Source organism: Lingula anatina, chromosome 1, assembly GCF_051362555.1.
Source record: "Lingula anatina isolate TDL-2025a chromosome 1, LinAna3.0, whole genome shotgun sequence".
NCBI classification, from domain to species: Eukaryota; Metazoa; Brachiopoda; class Lingulata; order Lingulida; family Lingulidae; genus Lingula; species Lingula anatina.
The window spans coordinates 21,731,069-21,750,830 of NC_141767.1; the positions used below are offsets into that span (position 1 = coordinate 21,731,069).

The following is a 19,762-nucleotide window of genomic DNA, read 5'->3' on the forward strand; positions in this document are numbered from 1 at the left end:
TGTACACATACATAACAGTTTGATGTCTCATCATTATGGTCTGTGTTGACAAGAAATAAAAAATATACATGCTATAAAAACAAGCTATGAAAAGGTAGCCTTTTTTCCAAGTCACACCATCTTCCAAGCAAATGTTTTCTTATGAGAGGGATCTTACAATCTACAAAGGTTGTTTATACTTACATCTATATAGTTTGCATTAATATAATCTGAGAGTGGGTCACCTTCATATGGTTCTAGCACCACTCTGGAGTGATCATCTGAAAATAGAAGACAAAAATAGGTTGATTAAACATCCCCAAATATATCATCAATACTTAAATATTCTTCAAGCAGCTTCACTGTTGAAAACGGTGATCTAAAATATGTGATATCTTAATAAATACTATATTCCACCAACTAAAAATGTATTTTGTATATCTAAGACATTTTTTAGTTTTGCACTTACATGCAATAATGTTCCCATATCTGTTCTTGTGTTTGTTTTCTATCTTGGAAGCTACATCATGTTGAGCAATGAAACCACTTGGAAGAAGCTGTGGAAAAGAAACAAATAAACTACAAGGTAACATATGCATGATATAGCAAGTGTTACCTTTAAATCAGGCTTAAAACCTACATTACATTAAACTTGAGTAAACTCCAGGTAAGAACCAAAATTTGAAGAAGACTTACATTTTACTGACAATTTCAGAACTGCACTTATATCTCCATCATACATACCTCATACTCCTGTTTAAATCCCATAGTCGTACTGTCTCTTTTGGCCATTACATAGTCATACAGTTTCTCTACTTCTATGGGCTGCCTAATGGGTGTGGTGTCCTTGGTCACATTGTCATACAGTGGCTCAGAGGCCAGTTCATACTCTGGGGGTTCACCATTGGGCAACAGGCTGTCTGTACACTGGGTACTGTCCATATCTGAAAGAAAAGAGCAGAATTTATATTAAATCTCCATCTTTCATAATCAAACACTGCACACTATTACTTCAGCAATGCACAAATGAGATATTAGTATAAATAACATCCCAAATATGTGTACTGTAACATCCATGTTTAATTACTAGAGAAAAAAAAATTAACTGCACTTACTCTATATAATATCAGATGTTTTCACAAACATCTACATGCATTTTGTTTAAAACTAATCTTGGCTGTGTTTACCAATAAAGATGTACTGGATACTGTAAGTATCACAACTGCTTCATAATTCTGATAAGAATACAATATCTAATCTGGTCATACCTATAGAAATGCCTTTCACATCCTGGGGACTCTTCTCTGTCTCTGTACTGGAGTTCAGCAACTCTTTACTCTGATGCCTCTTCCTCCTCCTCATAAAGATGGCAGCCACTAGTGCTGCCACAAGAATTGCAATCACAATCAAAGCCACAGCAATCCCTATTGTTGTCTCTCCTGTGGCTGCCTCTTTGGGAGGGGGAACAAAGACTTGAGCTGTAAAGAGACAAAATATGTTTTAATATGGGTACAATAACTGCTGTGAGTAAATAATGGCCTGCTCTGACTTTTATAACTTAAAACTATGCACTTTTATATTGGATATTGTGAGCTCTGCTGGAGGTTCTAAATTCAACTTACTGTATGAAAAAATAGATCTGTTCTTACGTCTGGTTTGAAAGCACTGTGCACTTTGTTAATCAAGTAATGTCAATGCATCAGTCAACCAAAAGTCAGAATGACATACTCAACATGTTCTACAGCAAAAAAATGCCATTTAAAGAGCCTCTCACCTAACATGGGCTCCCCAGCTTTACTGTAGGTGAACACAGTAATTCCATCAGCTGAGCTGCCAGCTCCAAACCATAAGCTGTACTCTGACCCCTTCTCCAAGGGGGCATTATAGTAGCCTCCATACTTCTTCCCATTTCCCACAACAAACCTCCTGGGTCGCCTCAGCTCTCGGGCTGGAAACTCAGCCGCCAAGTAATGACTCATATTATGCTTCATTGCTTCAAAATAATCAGGAAGACTGACTTTGGTGTTCAGCTCCTCAACTGTTATGGACCTTCTACGCCTGTTGGACTTTTTTGGAAGTCTCTCTACAACCAACCTGTACAAACTGTAAAATAATACATAAATAAGCTATTAGAACTGATCTAGTGAGTTTATATTAACCAATTTTAGTCAGAAAAATTAAGACACTAAATATATGAAAATAATAATAAAAATAATAAAATATATACGTAAATTCCAGGCCAGTAAACCTGTCTAGTAAAAAACAAGTAGTCTTTCTATGGACAACATAATATCACCTACCCAACATCATCAAGTGCTGGTTGTAGATTTACAGAAATGGTGGTGTCTGTTGTCTCTTCTTTGATGATTTGGGGGACTGAGGGGGCAACAGGTTCTACAACAAATGAAGAAAACCATAAAAATGTTAAACAGATTCAATAATGCTCCTACAATGATAGGTAATATGTTCAGGATGATCAACCAATTCAGAAAGTTAAAAGATAAGAACACAAACCAGTAATATTGAGTAACAATAAGAATCCAGTTTGATTAATATGTGGAACACAACTAAGGAGGGGCGGGGTAGACTCATGCTATGTGACTTACGTTTGGGATAAGTCCAGACATCAATGGAGATAGCTGGACCAAAACCTTTGGAGGTGCTGGCATTGACGCTACAGCGGTATTTTGTCCCTGGGCTGAGATTGTCAACCACAGCCGAGTTCTTCTGAGGAGCCACCCTGGCTTCCTGGCTCCTTCTCTCCACATTTAGATATCTCTGAATTAAGCCCTTTTCATCTTGAACAGACACAGTGAGAGCATGAGGGATGCAAGCAACCTGGAAGAAAAAACGCAAGTCATAATTCCACTGGGTTTAAACATCAATAAAATATTTGACATACCTTTACATCCCCAGAAAAAAGCTGAAGGTAATTCACTGTCTCAATCAAATGAAATACATAAAGAGACAACAGGGAGACACTATTCTTCATGTAAAATTTCACCAACTTCAACTTCTACAATTTGCCTGAGGAATTTTTCTATCTGTCAAAACCGCCTCAAGTTATTTATCTCTGAGCATCTTAAAATGCATAGAAAATCAACAGAAAACCATAACTATCTTGTTTACAGCACTTACATAATAATCCCTGAGTGTTCCTCCTAGGTAGGTAGGAGGTTGCCAGGCCAGGACAATCAAGGTATTACTCCTGGAGCTGTTCCGTATGGCATATGGTGGACCGGGTACTAGAAGAGAGAGACCAAACATTAAACATATACTTCCACACCGATTCCCATATCAATACCAACAAATTTTTCAACTGTCCACAGAAATATTCACTTATCATTTTTATACAAGATTATGTGCAAAATGGCACTTTTTCAATGCCTATAAACTTTAAAACAGAACGTATCAACAGAGGTCTTACATGTTTCATCAGTCATGTGAGGCTTTGTATCCGTCCATGGGCCATATCCCTTGATTGTCTTGGCACGTACCTAAAAATACAATAACAATTAGTTACTTAAATCAAAACAGAAAAAACAATAATACTACTTTTAATTGGAAGAAGCCAATCAATAAACCAAGTGTAAAACAATATCCGAATTTCACTGTATACAATTAAATATCAAAATAACATCATATTCATTTTCCCTCCCTACCATCTTCAAAATGCTTTACATACCCCTATCCCATATTTAGTGTGTGGATGTAAATCTTTGAGCACAGTTTCCCGTATCCTGGTGGCTGGATAATTAATGGTAACATTCTTTCTCTGCTGGTCCGTGGCCCCATACAGCCACCATGCCACCTGGTATTGGATGATTTCACCACCAGGGGGCTCTGGTGCATCCCACCGTACAATCAGGGAAATGCCATCTTTTGGGGAAACATTCACATTTCTGGGCTTTCCAGGGGCTAGAATGTTACAAATTGCGAAAAGGTGAAAATGCATAGAAAGGCTCTTCTAATGTCAATATACTATACTGTTACTTTTTTTTTCAACTAAAACAGACAATCAGTATATTGTAATCAATGAATGTTTCTATTCCACTGTAACTGTTTTTCTTTTATTATAATTTCAACTGCAGATTCAAGAATTTACAAAGTGTCCTTCAAAGAGAAATAAATTAGGTAAGCAAAAGCTGGAGTCAATAGTATGCAAAGGCCTGTGTGAACTTCCACTTACTATGTTCTGGAGTGATGATAGCCTCCACATTGGACACAGGACTCCTGAGCTGAGCATTATTCTCAAACTGCACCCTAATGTAATACTTGGTGTATGGAACCAGGCGGTTAAAGGAGTGGACAGACACCTGTTTCCCTGGGAGTAAGACTGCCTCTCCATTCACCATAGGACTGGTGCTGATGTACACTATCTGTTTCTCTACATTGTCACAGTTGTAGGAGGCTGGTGATGGCAACTGGATAGAGAAAGGGAGAAATGGTTTAACGGAGTTTAATTTCATTTTTGGTTGAACACTGACACATATGATTTACCTCAATGACAAAAGAATACATGAATAGTGGAAACTTGCAATGGCTTTTGTATTAGAGCAGAAAAAATTAATAAAGAGGAAACTTACCTTCCAAATAGCTGTGATTTTTGTTTTATCAAAATTATTGTAACTGCTATTCAACTTGCCCAAAATGGGAGCTTCAGATGGAGCTGTGAACAGAATAAGACTTGGCATTAGTGCTTGATACAAAAATGTTTCAAATGACAAAAGATGAATTATTTTTAATTCATTTTTTTTATAAATCAAAACATAAAACTGCTGCAAAACATAAAACTGCTGCTTCATAAAATAACCTTTTCATCCCAGCAAAATCAAATGCAGTGGTATAAAAAAATTGCAATCAAAAACTAATGGTTGCTAATTTCCAAGAGTACAGTAGCATGACTTACCATCACATGGCGTCTTGTATTCTGCCACTTGACTAGGGTTTCCCCTTCCCCCTTCTCCTTCACGTCTAGGAATCACACGGAAGAAGTATCTTGTATTGGGAAATACTTGCACCTTACTCATGAAGTAATGGCACTGTTGAAAGCACCTGTTGAGGTCTCCTTCATATCTCCAATCCATCTTAATATGTGTGGCCGTTTCCACTGTATATTCCACAATAGGGCCATCTCCCTGGTCGTCCTTTTCATTCCACTTTCTCCAGGATAGGGTAATCTTGTTGTTGTCCACACGCACTACTGGTGTAGCATTTAAGGTGGGAAGCTCTAAAATCAGAGATATGCGTTGTGTCAGAAGAAGTTAAAAGGTCAAAATCAAAATGTGATGCAGCACATTTTTTCAGTTGGCTCCATTATTTCCTAGTTCACATTCTTTGGCCTGTGTGGTTTGTAGTGCATTATTTAAATCTGAAATACTAACAGATAATTTGTCTGGTTGGGCTGCTGGAGTTAACAGTACTACTCAACATATTTAAATGTCTACAAAATACATTCTGAATCCCCATGATATTTCAACAAACAAGCTGCCAGATTTTAAAGAAACTTCCAAGCACTTCCCCACAGCATGCATGAAACCTAACTAATCTTTACTCATACTGATAGTTAAAGTCATGGCCACTCACCATAAGAATAAGCTGTGGTATTTTGTATGGAAAAACCTGCCTCTGTACTGACATTACACCTGTAAACTTCACGTGGGTTCACCTTGTCCACTACAAACGATCTCTCTTGCACCGTGTCAGTGACTAGCTGGGACTCTGAACTGACCACCGTCTTTCCCCTTGGGGTCATCAGATGGATCTCTTCTTCCCGAGGCGCAGGCTTGGCAAAAGCTATACAAGTAAATTTTGCACTTTGGCCTGGGTTGGCTTTTTCATTTTCGAAGTAGGTGATTCTTGGAGGAGTAACTGGAAGTCAAATAGAAGTATAAAATCTTGAACAATGTACGAAATTTCTTGTTCACATCAAATTAAAACTGACAGAAAAATAGGACATTTTTCATATACTCCCAATGATCACATTTACCATATATATTTTGAAATGATCAAATCAAACAGGTTCATATTAACCATAACATATACCAAAACTATAAAATCAAACAGGTTCATTTAAATCTATATAATAGCTACACCGAATGGCACCTTTAGTGGTTGGTGTTCCTAATCATTCCTTTACCTGGCTGACACCCAAGTTGTCCCTGTGGTTTATAATACCCCCTAATACACTGGCACTCCTCAGTGGGCCCTGCCTCCTTGTTACAATGGGCTGGGTTACGACACATACAGGCCTTCTGGCAGTTCTCCCCATAGCGATCATCTTCACAACCTAAAACAGCAAGGATAACTGCATGATAACTGGTTCTAATGGGTTCCCTCTCCATGATCATCGACTCTTGCTTATTGTGTACATGTTCTGTAACAAGTTAGGGTAATTTGTAACAAGGTTTTTCTTTTTTTTTTTTTTTTTTTTTTTTGTGATGGGTATACTAAAAGTTAGTTCCTACTTAAATTTTAGGAACAAACGCAAGCTTGCAATGAACATGCGATATGCAGCTACATCACACTGTGCAATATGAACAGGTATGACCAACTGTATTTTATATTAATTTAGTTTTACATTTGACTGTCAATATTCTTGGTATGTCAAATTTTGATGTAAAGGGTGTTTTAATTGTGTAAGGAATATCTACAATGTTATAGAATGGATAGTTAAATTGAGCAGAAAACATCATAATCAATTAAAATCACATTATTTAAGCTAAAAAATATTTCATTTGTAACCATTTTGAAAAAAATAAAATACAATGTTTACTATTTCAAGCAAGACACCAAGATAAAAACCAGTGTTAACCATTGAAAAAAAAAAGGCACATGTCAGCTACTTGGATAGAACCTGGATGCCATGAAACAGACCATTTTCCTCTTAACATAACCATTTTTAGCTGATTAGTACCATTTCTATTACATTTCTTTTTTTTTTGGTTTGTTTCCCTTTTCTTTGTGAAACAAGGTTATTTATTGTGTACCTGTTTGGTGACAGTCCTCTCCTGTCCATCCCTCCTTGCATCCAGAGGAGCATTTCCCAGTTGTCTTATTGCATGCTTCTGTGGGGTTAGCACAGTGACAGTCCTTCAGACAGTTAGGACCAAAGCTGCCATCAGGACAGGCTACACGATTAATAGAAAGAAAGAAAATCTACCGTGGATCAAGCTGTTAGTAAGTAATAAAAAGAATGGTACAAAATTATCACTATTTCTGAACCATCCCATCCTTCTAGATCACACTTAAAATCAGTCACCTGTCATTAATCAATAATTACAAGTTTAACCAAAACCAAAGACATGAAATCATGGTGAATCACACACTACATACTAAGTTACATATATATATTCATGTCCAGCAGCCACATAAGTAAATCTCCCGAGACACCTCTATTAATGAAAAATTGGATTAGGCTATTGTCATGTTATCATTCCCATAACCGCTCCCCAATCAAAAAAAAGCTCTTCATACCCTTTCTATTGGATCTTTTCCTAAGCGTTATAGTGGCTATAGAAATACAAATAAAACTTCAATTCAGTTATCCAATGAAAACTTCGCTTCTGTTCCAATCCCCTAATAAGTATTCTCGCATACTGAATGTAAATGTGATAACAGAAGGAGGGATGATCGAATTTCCTTCCCATTGCACAGCCTGGCCATTATTTAGCTGTGTTCATACAGGGCTGAGGAGGGAATACTGCCACTAAGCTGTCATTTAAGATCTCCCCATTGTTGGCAATATGTGCACATTAAACTGGGACAATTCAATCAGTTTGACAAGAGATGGGGAACTTTTTATTCACTTTCTAATCAAGGCAAGGGCGGTAATGTTCCCTTTGGGTAAAGTCATGAAACAGGAATACTAATGGACCATTCATTTTGTAACGTTGTCCAATGAACAATGTGGTCTTGATACTTGGTACTGAGATGAAATTTTCTGCCTAACCATTTGCTGGTTTATAATTCTACCCTCGAGAGTAAATACACTTTATTTATTGTAATTTTATAGATTATAAAGAGTCCAGGATATGTTGGTCTTTCTGAACAAATGTTTTCTAACAATTTCAATTTACAGAATGACATAATGATAGAACAATCGAGGGAGAAACCTCATCCTTGTCTTTATTAAACGAAGAGTGATTTCTCAGTACAGGAAATCATGCTTTACACCTGTATTCATTGTAGCATGCAAGTTGACATGACTCACTTCTACAGCTAACTACAGCTAAGTACACTGTGTAATGGGTAATTCAGGCCCCAAGGCAAATGACTTGGCTTGATCTAATGGCATATTTCTCATGCACTAAGGATTTGATGGGTAATAAAGACAGCACTCTTGAGCCATCAGCTCGGAGATACTTCTGCATGCAGAACAAGTGTTCAATACAGTGGACTGTGTGAAAAGAGATTACAGAGGGCTTCAAAAGATGTAACTATGAGCTGTGGTTATCCTTATCGATCAACTAAAAACATCGATTTGAACACTGATGAATCACCATCAGTTTACCTGTCCTTTCTGCTGTTAATCGCCTGGATATCAATAGTCTACAGGGGATTGTGTTTGCTTACTGGTATCAAGAATTTATACCTGGTATAATGAGCCAGACTTACTGGGACTTATGTCTGATAAGCACAATGTTAACACGTTTATCCTTTTCACAGACATCAAAAAGAAGCTTACCTATGTCATATTGTTTTTTATTTGTATCCATTTTGTCAGAAGTGATAAGATTTAATTAAGAGACATTAATATGTTTTTAAACAAACAGAAAGAATTGGCAGCATACTGACACAATGTTCATGCTTCCATCATTTCAAATTTGACATGAGGTTGAACTGAAATTGTAACGTTCACTAATTTTCTGCAGGCATCAAAAATAAAATCAAATTTTCAAGTTATTGTGGGGTAAAATTTGAGACTAAAAGTGGCCATACAAACTGATCTAAATAATTTTTAAATCTAAAAATTTCAAGAAAAAAATCAATTGGGGTAATGCAATAATGTCTTTTATACCTGACACTGCAGCTGACCTTTTAGTTTGTTTAACTGGAATTATTTTTCAAATAAAAGTTGAATCAATATTTATCTATTATTTATATAAATTAATGCAAATATCTATGTAGGAATACAGATCACAATCTAACATAAAAACTGACATCAACAATACAATCACTAACACTTGTACAACTACACATATAAACACTTATTTTAAAATACTGCTAACCCACCTACAGAAAAACTGCATATTAAATGCTTTAAGAACACTTTTAAAAGAAAGGATATTTCTTGCATGTTTATCTAAATAAATTCAGAAGTATCAACTGTTTCTTGATTTCCCATGGCAAGATGGAGAGATTCAAGCATTAATAATAATAATAATAATAATAATAATAATAATAATAACAATTGATTCTATAATCTCTACAATATTTTACTATACTTTGTAGCAACTATTCCATATTGTTCTACAGAGCTATATATTAAGAAGCTCTTGAATTGTGTAGAGCTGGAAGAGATGATTATAGCGAGCATGCAGAAAATCCCTTCATCTCTGTAGTCTGCACAGGATGTTTGGAGCTCTCAGACAGCAATGAACAGATATCAGTAGATCTTCATTAAAACAGATACCCCTGTGTTCAAGGTGAAAGCCAAGAGGCTTCCCAGGTAGACTATAACACAGCAGATCTTACCTGTCTGGCAGTCGCCTCCTTTCCATCCATCTGCACACCCGGAGGAGCAGATGCCAGTGAGGCTGCAGTCCTCTTCCTCATCACTGCAGTGGCACTCACTTCTACAGTTTATACCAAACCTGAAGGCTGGGCAGTCTGGAAACAACAGATATACAATTTTTCAATATGTAACAATAATATAAGTGAGGTTATTTGGAAACGCGTCTCAAACTAAATGAACCATCAAGTACTTACTTAAGGAAAATACTTTGCAATGAAAATAAATGACTTATCTTACAGACATTTCTATAATGTTCAGAATCACATAACAAGGAATTAAAATAAAAACAGTGTAACAACATAAATGAAAAGATAACAGCAATATTCCAGATGATGAAGAATCAAACTAACAACCTCTAATAAAACTATATTCTAAAGGTATACAATATTTTAAAGGTATTTAATATAAGTACAACAAAAAAGTTGGTATCTCTGCCAAGCTAAGACCTGATTACCAGGAAACCACAGATTAGGTAAATCACTGAAGAAAATCACAAGTTGGATCTGCACCAAAATCCTGTCTTACTCCCTATTCCTAGGTATTAATTCATTTGACAATCACACAAAACAAATAAGAATGGAGACATAATATATATGTATATACCCCATTGGTAGAGATCACAAAACATAGGCTATGTCACACACCCCTGTGATACTCACCACATTTGCGTAAACTACAAGAGGTGTATCTACTGACACTTTCTGTGTAACACCAAGGACCTTCATTCCATGGGTTTTCGCTAGGGTTGCGACACAGATTAGCAGCATCAGAAAGGGTTTTGTCAGGAAAGTAGGAGGCATTGCGATAGTTACTGTAGATGATTGGACTACCAGAATCCCAGCGCACACAATTGGGTAAAGTTTTCTTTCCAGTGTAGTGTATGCCATCATGGTCATCATAGTAGCAATTGGAATCTACAAATCAAGGTTCAAATCACTGAACCACAATCTAAAAAATTATCAATTGAATGCATGTTCTGGTCTCTCTTTAATTATTTTTCACCAGGGTAAGGAAAGAAATTTACTAATATATAAATGTCTTTCATCAGTGTGCTAAGCATGTACACAAATCGTACTCATCAATTCTATATAAACATGCATTCAATTCTATACAAAACATGCATTCAATTTGAAATGAGAACTAATCAAAATCATAAATCAAACTTATAACCATAAATATCTATGGTAGATAAGAATATAGGTGCAGATGATGTTGCCCAAGCTTCTTTTCCTCCTCACCTTAATGCATATTTATTATTTGCAAAAAAAAATTGCAAGCATATTTTAAAATTGGTCTTTCATTTTCAGTTTTCCTAAATATACAGGAAATTACATCTTGAGAATACCATCTGCTAACAATAATACAATGAACACAATATAGGGCTAGGAAGAAAAGGTTCTCTATAATCCTAGCAGATAAATTTCATCCTAACAACCAATATTATAATAATAACATTTTATATAATCTATATCATGCCATGACTGATTACTATGGAAGACCAATTTATTCATGTTCAATTTTGTATAGAATTGTTTTAAACTATTATGACAAGAATCACATGAATGCTGCTGAATATGGAGAACCATCCACATATAACTTGGGAAGGGCAAGGGAAAATGCACTGATTTTTCACTGTTCAATCAATTTAACCAATTACAATAAGAATAGGAAAGAAAGATTACCAGTTGCGCAATAAGAAAAGAATTAGCATAAAATCAGAAATACAATATCCAATTTCATTAATTCATTTCTATTATTTTATGTTCAACTATCTTTATTATTTTTTACATTAAATCTTTAAACAGGAATTTACAATAATATTGTCCATAATCATGCACTTTTGAAAAAAGAAAAAAGTACAAGCTGTACACATATATATAATTACCTAATATGCATCCTGGCCCCCAACGGTCATCCTGGCAACCACCAACACATTCTCCTGTCGTCTGGTCACACTCTACGCCATCTTGACACTGGCATTCATATCTACATCTCCATCCATATCTTCCAGAAGGGCAGTTGGCAAAGGCTAAAAAGATTTTATAAAATGTTACATAAACATCTGTTCATGAAAAGAATGCAATAAATAAATAATTTATAAGTTATACTCTGTACCAGCTGAAGATAAGATGTGGCTTGAGACACAATGCTCATTTGGGCTATGTACCATCAAAGCATGAGGTGCCAACTAAGGCTTTGGACATAAAAATAATGGTGATTGTTATGGTTTAGATTTTGAGGAAAACATGGCTTCTTGATATATTATATTTTAATTTAAAAGCATATGCAGTTTAATGTTCTGAAAGAGCAAGACAGTCAGAGGTTTCACTGAAGTGAAAATGTGATACTTAGTGATCTAATGCTTTAAAAGGCAAAAAAAAAAAGTTAGCAATTATTCTACTCCATTTCTTTGTCAAAAAGAAATGCACATAATTGCACAGGCTGCCTATTCTTCTATAAAAAGTAAACACTGTTTAGGTACTAAATATATTACCACTGTGATTCAATCATTTACAAGTAACTTACAAAATAACTCAGCCCAAACAGCACAAATGACTTCTTCGCTAATCACACATACCCCAATTTCAAAAGAAAACAGAGACATATATACACACATTTATAATACAAAAAGCATAAATACAGAAGCGCAAACACAGGTTCATGTGGAGTTAAGGAACACCTGGGCTCCAGCTTCTATCATAACACTGCTGAACTAAATCTGGTGTAAAAGAACAGGGTTACAACACCAGTCGACTAATATGAACATCACTTCAACAGCAGGTAGAATACTGGTAATTTGTTCCTTGAGACAGAATAAAAATCTCCCATCTGACCAGTGCTCTCTGTAGGACCAAGTATATACATATATAGATAAAGAAGACTTCAAAGACTAGGTAAATAGAAATACCTGTCACTTGAAAAAGATATAAAATTTATATCCACATACCCTAACCTGGCCTGGATCAAAGTAATATAGGCCAAGAGCCCAGTATATATAATGACTCTCTACATTCCAGCAGCTACAGTAGAGTTACTATCCACACCTGCATGCCACACCAGCCGCATAACCTACCTTATAAAATTGGACTGACAGCAGGTGATGATGGATTGGGAGGTCCTTCCCTCTTACTCAATACAAGAAGACGTAATTCAACAGAACTATTTACCAGTGTCCACATGTTAAGTTGCATATATAAAATTTTATTGCTCTGATTTTTCTTTAAATTCATTTCTCATTTGTTTCTAGTTCATATTTCATTTACACATTCCTTAAAAGTCTTGAACTCATGGTCACAGGAGGAACAATAATGTGCATAGACTATATGACAATATTTTGATTAAACTTCTGATCCTTCTGTCCAATCAACTTCATCAACTAAATCATTTGTTCATTTGTTCACTAATAAATGCAAAGGCTCTATGTATTTAGCAAGAAACAATGCCATGTAACAATGATAAATAACAAATTTTGTTTTATAAGGATACAAAACAATTGCTGATATAACCTTAACATCACATCAATAAGTAAAATACCAATGTCTTCACATGACCAAAATCTAACTGCAATGATTGTATAACTTTTATAACTGTGATTGTTCAGTGCAGGTTTTCAAATAATCCAAACACAGATCATTTATTCAAACCCAACAGTTAAAATCCTGAGACAGTAAAAACAAACCCTGTAGAAACATCAAGGTCTACATTTCACCACGAATCTCACATATACTTCTAGCAAACCAACTGTGAAATTTTACATAGTGCTCAGGTACAAAGAATCACTGATGAGCATGGCTGCTTCTAAATCTCAACAACCAGTTTACTGATAATTTACATCAGCCATAGTAGTCAAGACAGGCTTTAGTTACTTTTTCTTCTCTTCCACTGGTTTCCCTATTACAATTTTAAGTCTAGATTCTTTAAAATGCATTCCCATGGCTTCAAGCTGAATCACCTATTATCAGGTTATTATTAAATCTTCTCTTTCTTTTCAAGTGTCACGAGGCTAACTCAATGAAAGCAATGAAGGATGCAGTATCTGGTTAAGGTAAAAAAGTTTGCTTCGGCCCTATGGCACAGGGGTCTGTACGGTTGACTCACTACTTTCTACACAGATTACAGCCCACTTAGCCAAGATTCGGTGCTATATCTTTTCCAAGTTTTACATAATTCAAAGTGTATGTGCAACTGAAACTTTACAGTGAAATATGGAATCTAAAATACATTTGTTGGTTAGGCAATCAAAAAATTTCTACCACTTTCATCAACCACACAGATTTTCCAGGAAAGTTTTATGAAAAAGACTAAAACATGATTTTGGTTGTCTAAATATTTTTTCAGGTAGAGGGGGATTTCAGTTGGAAGTAAAACCTAAGGAGGTTTTGCTGATTAAGCCGGGATACAACTGAGACAAATCCTCTGTCTACTCCAGTAAATCTCTCTGTAAATGTGGCATTTTGGCTACTGAAGACGTATCATCAATTCTCAAAATGCATCCTTCCACAGCCTTCAACGTATTACCCAGTCAAGATTCCTAATGGGATATATGTGACTAAAATAAACAAACACAAACTTCAGGTGCATAGCCATATACTCTGAGGCAGCCTTAGCTATTGGCCCATAGAACAAGATTTAAAATGAAGTAACATTGTAAAGCTCATCTTTTACTTTTTTAAAGGCCAACACATCTATTAATACAGCACTAGAGAGGAGAGCAGGTAGACACCTTACTAAATTAGGAAGAACAGAACAAACAGACAGTCAGCTGGCATTTTTATTTTAGTCCCAACATTCAATATCCCTGGGTAAAAACAGTATTTCTTAATCTAATAGAATTTGCCTCACATTAGCCCTATGTTTGAAATCAGGCTGTAAGGCAGATCAATCAAACAATATGTATCAATCCAATAAGAAACAAATAGCTGTCTGCACAGCTATAATCATCTATTCCATGCCCCTCCCCCACCTCCCAAAATATCCCCATCAGAGCCCATTGACATCCAGATCTACATGGTCACCTTACACCAGTGGCAGCATGCCCTCATTCCCACACAACTGCAGCCAAATCAAGTATCAAATGGCACCACCATAAAATACTTCAACACAACAGGAATGAAATACTTGAATGCAACAGGAAGGAAGTGCCGTGTGGTTATCTCTATTCAAATGAACTCAATAAACGAGAAAAAGCGGGTACCAAATATTTGTATGTGTGCTGGATGCAAGATAACTTTCATTTCCTGGCAATGGATGTTTAATGTAAGCCATTAATTGTGCTCTGAGTACCTAGAATCCTCTCCCTGAAATGGCACATGTACAAATATATGAGGTGCTGCTTCTCCCATCCCTGTAACACTTATATAAATATCTTCCTGTGAAGAGCCTCCGGGTTTAATAGCTCACTTCACTATTAACCTTGAAGTAAAACAGATGATCAAGAAAGCATAAAACTGCATGTCAAAATACTCTTCTCTTTAGTGTAAAGGATGAAAGCCTGGGACAAAAAAAAAGATCTGCCGCAGGAGAGTGCTGAATCCAATTTCCTGAATTAATTTACATACTTGTTTGTGCAGAAATACCCAAGTGTGTACACCAGGGTTTTTCCAGGGTTTGGGGTACAGGGAGTCCAAAATGTGAATCTGTAATTTCACCACTGATTTACAAGGAGTCCAACCCAAGCAAGTCAAGTCCCCAACCTGGCATTTCCCCAAAATTCTGTAAGCAGCCTAGTGGCCTCCCAAATGATAGCTGGACAGCTCTCTGGGGAAAGACTTGGTGTACACCTTTATTTTTGCCCATTTGTTGTAAAAATGTTTACAGAAATATACAGAAGTGAGTGTACTCCCGTTTGTTGGAAAAATAGGTTTACAGAAACACACAAAAGTGCCTGCACTCCTCTAAATGCCCCAGTGTGGTAAAGATGTACAGAAATACATGACAGCAGGGGTGTGCTAGCATGTACATGTGCACAACTCAACTTAGTATATCCCCCCATGTCATAAACCCTCACTTTGTTGACAAAGGGGAATTTTTATCTATAAAACTGAATGCTACCAAAATTGACAAACATTTTAATATTATGAATTCACTTTTTAGCAATGTCTTGAGGGAGGCAAACACAATACATTCCCCATCCTAGGCTACCATGTACCATATCTGCTTCTTGATTATATGGTTTTATACACTGCTTATGGGAATAAAATCTACAATAGTGCATATTGCCATAATGACATTACCTAAACCTACCAACTGTAAAAAGATGACACAAGCCTTTGAAAATAAAATGGAGTTCAAATCACACATTAGAATAAATTATATTTTGAAGGGTATTAATAAGCACAACTGTCATATCCAATATATCTTTTACCATTCTTTTTTTAAATGAACACCACTTTGTGATGAAAAAAAACTTCTAATTTTTCACCTCAAATGAACTTGCTATTTGTAAACTGAGGGAAGTGAAATAAAGGACAAATATTATGACGCATTTCTTCCTTCAGTTTGCTCTCCATATAGGAATAATGGATTCTATCCATCACAAGAACTGCTATCTATTGATTCTACATTTATTACCCTGGGATAATCTACTGGCCAGCACATCATTGAACACTTCTGGCTCAGAGCATAGGATTTTAGAATTCTGTGCATAGACAGAGAGTGCCAATTATGTGCCTAAAACATTACAGTTGAAGAGAAAAGCTTTTAGCAATTCTGTGGTGAGAAATGATCTGTTGTATTCCAACTCTACCGCAGAGTTAGTCACCCAAGGTTTGAATGACGATACCCTTTCTAACCACTTCCTATATATACAGTTCTCATATTGATATTCATCACAGCCATCACAATATGACCATTTTTTGTGTTCAATCAAGTAAAACAAGTTCTAGCATGAATTCAAAATACTGTTAATGAGTAATTTCTCATCCCATATGACTCTCCATGCCATCTAACACTAAATGAGATGACAAGGATTCCTAGATAAACTCTATTTATTCAGTCCTACATGCTAGTGTGCACAGCCCTTCAAAATGTGTGACTTCTTAGATCAATACTCTTCTGTTTCCGGAAAACTAGCCAGAGTAATAGAGCTATCCCTTTAGACATACAGCCAAGATAAAATCAATAGAACAGAGACAAAATTCTCCTGGAGTTTGTTAATGCCGAACTTGGACCATCATTGTGAAAGATCATGAGGCAAATTCAATACAATACAAATATAATAAATAATAGATTTTGTAAAAGATTTTTTAGGAATTGTAAATATTACTTACATAAACAATAACATAAACAGGATGGCAATGTAAATGTTGATATATAATACATACATAAAATTAGATTATGAAACCAAAACAGTTTGGCAATTGAACGCTGGCATTGCCTTAGGACGAAAAGGGCAACTACCCTTGATGTATACTCGAGGGGCAAAAATGAACCTAAATAGTGGATAATTGGGAAAATTGTCACTTAAAGGATATTACAGAATTGTGGAGAAGTGGATATACCTTGATATACTAAAATGGGGTAATATGTACCTAAAATGCCATTGAATCTGCTTCTGGTAATAAACTCATCTATCATGGAATGGCATGCACTGATTATAAAAATAAATTGTAAGTTTTGTCCGATTCCCACAGTATGGTAAAGGTCTTATCATGCATGCACCATTTTACTCCCGTTATCTATGAATATAGACTACTAGACAAAAAATCTATCACAAATCACTTATCATGAGAAAAAGGTGGTCAATTAGGTCACTTGTGTAGATAAATTACTTTGTATTTTCTACATGAGAGAATCAATTTCTTCAAGCCACAATTAGTTACATGTACACTTGTTAATATTGAAGTACACGGTATATTGATGACAGATGACCGGTTCCATATAAATTATCATTTAAACTTGCGAGGTAAACAATTGATTAATGTCTGTCCTTGTACCTGTACAAATACCAATTTAACAGATTTGATAACAAAATGGTAAAACATAAGTTTTTAGCATAATTTTTTTGAGCTTGTCAGACCAGACAAATTCTTCAGCGAACCCCTACTCAAACGAGTCACACGTTCAGACACGAGTGTAGGATCGCTGGACTACAGCTAATGCCACATGTATTTCGACTCTTTTCAATATTGCTTAAGTATTAAAACAACAATAGTAACACGGTTACTGATATTGATATTATGAAAACACAACGTAAAATGTGCTTTAGCGGTCGAAGTTTCTCTGAGGATATCCCCAAGTGTCCGACGGTAAATTATGACCCAGATTCCGTCTGGGGCGTAAGGGTCACGCAAAAAATGATTTTATCCCATGCAGAAGCTGCTTAACAGACAAATGTGCTATACGTTTCTGTAAACATACGATGTAGGTTAGTTGTAAGTCATTTACCTGATCCTTGGATACACAGAATAACGAGAAATACGCCGAAGATGTGAAGAGCTCTCACATTCTGACGTTCAGCCATGTTCCTTTCATCTTCCCGTTTACGCGTGGTCACGTGGTTAGGAAATTAAGTCTTGTAAGTTTTCTGAGGGTGCGTTTTGTAGTAGAGACTGAGTAGAACTGTATAGATATTTGGTTGTCACCTTGAAAGGCCCATGGATGTAAATCGCATAGAACGATGGATATAATACTGCACTACGCCGCCATAACAATAATGATATTCAAATTAATGAATTTTATATTAATCGTGGATAGCTATATAAAGGGTCTAGCAGTTTTAATAAGTTTATAAACTAGATATAATAGGGCAAAATAGGCCTGTGAACAGGCACGTTTAATTCACTGATAAAATTGTTACTGGAAAGCATTAAAACAATGAACTCTTAACAAATATTTTTTGTATTGTGCATGTTGATAAATGGAAATATTTCTTCTATTTAGAAAAAAAAGCATCTGTAAAATACTGTAGGCCTACGTGTTACATTCAGGTTTTAAAAACGTAAAAATGTAGGCCTTTATAATGTGTTTTTAAGAAATTTTTATTTGTGAGATATTGTGAGAAAGGAAAAATCCAAACCACACCCCTGGGGCTATACTTATCAGGGGAAATACATGTAAACTGGAGAAGTTCTAGATGAGATATGTATCCCTTCTGTTTCAATCCCAGGCCAGGGGGGATTCGGGGGGTTCGAAAGAACCGCCCCTTTTGCTGGGAAAAGGTCCACTCTGGATAAAATTTGATCTAGGTACATGAAGTTTTTATGGAAAAAGGTCCACTTTTTCAGAAAAAGAACCCCCCTTTTGAAATTGCTGGCTACGGGCCTGAATCCAATCATGGAATTTCGTTCCTAATGGAATTTTCCTACGAAAAAAAAATCTCTTACTCAAGAACTATTCCCTGATCTAGCCGCCCTTGGTGGGCTGGCATTCAATGTTTCATGTCATTTTTGATTAAATAATTTAGTTCTAAATGCCTGGAAAGACTATACTACATGTATAAATACTATAAGTTATAGACCTTCCTAATATTTCATAAGGAAATATAGACATCAGACAATTGAGTTTTTTTTTTTTTTTTCATTTTAAGGCCTGAATTGGAAAAGATGTAATAGTTTGGCAAATAATTAAGATATGAAAATAAAGTGTGGAACATTTTCAAATACGTATAAAGAGTGATCAGTGATTGTGATTGTTGTATAAAATGGGCATTGGTGTTCATTGTGTCAGTTGAGACAGTAGGCCCTACTTATGATAATATGGAATAAGAAAGAGCCAACTTCTCCTTTTTATCAATTGAAAACAAAATTACTGATGCAACATGAAAGGGAACCTGAGTTTTCACGGCTTGAACGATCCATAAAATTAAGTAGATCTGTCAATGCTGTAATAACTGAAATTATTCGTTAAAATGGCTTTCATTAATTTTTATTGGTTATGTTACTTTATTACTTAAAAGTGATATTTCAGTTAATTCTTTTTAACTAGGGTGACGTTTATCTTATAATTTTCATTACTGCATTTGATCCTCAAAGATTTTTTTTTTATTCAGTGTATTTCGACATAAAGATATGTTTCCCCATACTGAATGGACAGGAAAAAACATACAAA

The 19,762-nt window shown here is 35.6% G+C and overlaps 1 protein-coding gene across 5 annotated transcripts in view; it reads right to left on the bottom strand.

Annotated features, from left to right (window-relative positions):
• LOC106161368 (receptor-type tyrosine-protein phosphatase T) overlaps positions 1-18,240 on the bottom strand; it is a 25,443-nt gene extending 7,203 nt beyond the window's left edge. Inside the window, exons 1-21 of one of the 5 annotated variants that reach the window (XM_087013549.1) lie at positions 18,101-18,240; positions 11,601-11,744; positions 10,375-10,629; positions 9,676-9,810; positions 7,456-7,491; positions 6,969-7,109; positions 6,119-6,268; positions 5,566-5,850; positions 4,889-5,209; positions 4,566-4,648; positions 4,169-4,403; positions 3,665-3,897; positions 3,407-3,476; positions 3,118-3,224; positions 2,586-2,817; positions 2,280-2,373; positions 1,754-2,082; positions 1,248-1,457; positions 724-923; positions 449-536; positions 184-260 (exon numbers count right to left, since the gene is read on the bottom strand). In XM_087013549.1, coding sequence (XP_086869675.1) covers positions 184-260; positions 449-536; positions 724-923; positions 1,248-1,457; positions 1,754-2,082; positions 2,280-2,373; positions 2,586-2,817; positions 3,118-3,224; positions 3,407-3,476; positions 3,665-3,897; positions 4,169-4,403; positions 4,566-4,648; positions 4,889-5,209; positions 5,566-5,850; positions 6,119-6,268; positions 6,969-7,109; positions 7,456-7,491; positions 9,676-9,810; positions 10,375-10,629; positions 11,601-11,744; positions 18,101-18,176 — 3,501 coding nt within the window. In that variant the 5' untranslated portion in view covers positions 18,177-18,240. The remainder of the gene's footprint in view (positions 1-183; positions 261-448; positions 537-723; positions 924-1,247; positions 1,458-1,753; positions 2,083-2,279; positions 2,374-2,585; positions 2,818-3,117; positions 3,225-3,406; positions 3,477-3,664; positions 3,898-4,168; positions 4,404-4,565; positions 4,649-4,888; positions 5,210-5,565; positions 5,851-6,118; positions 6,269-6,968; positions 7,110-7,455; positions 7,492-9,675; positions 9,811-10,374; positions 10,630-11,600; positions 11,745-18,100) is intronic. The other 4 variants (XM_087013572.1, XM_087013558.1, XM_087013564.1 and 1 more) reach the window with 4 other exon arrangements.
• Between the last annotated feature and the right edge of the window lie 1,522 nt (positions 18,241-19,762).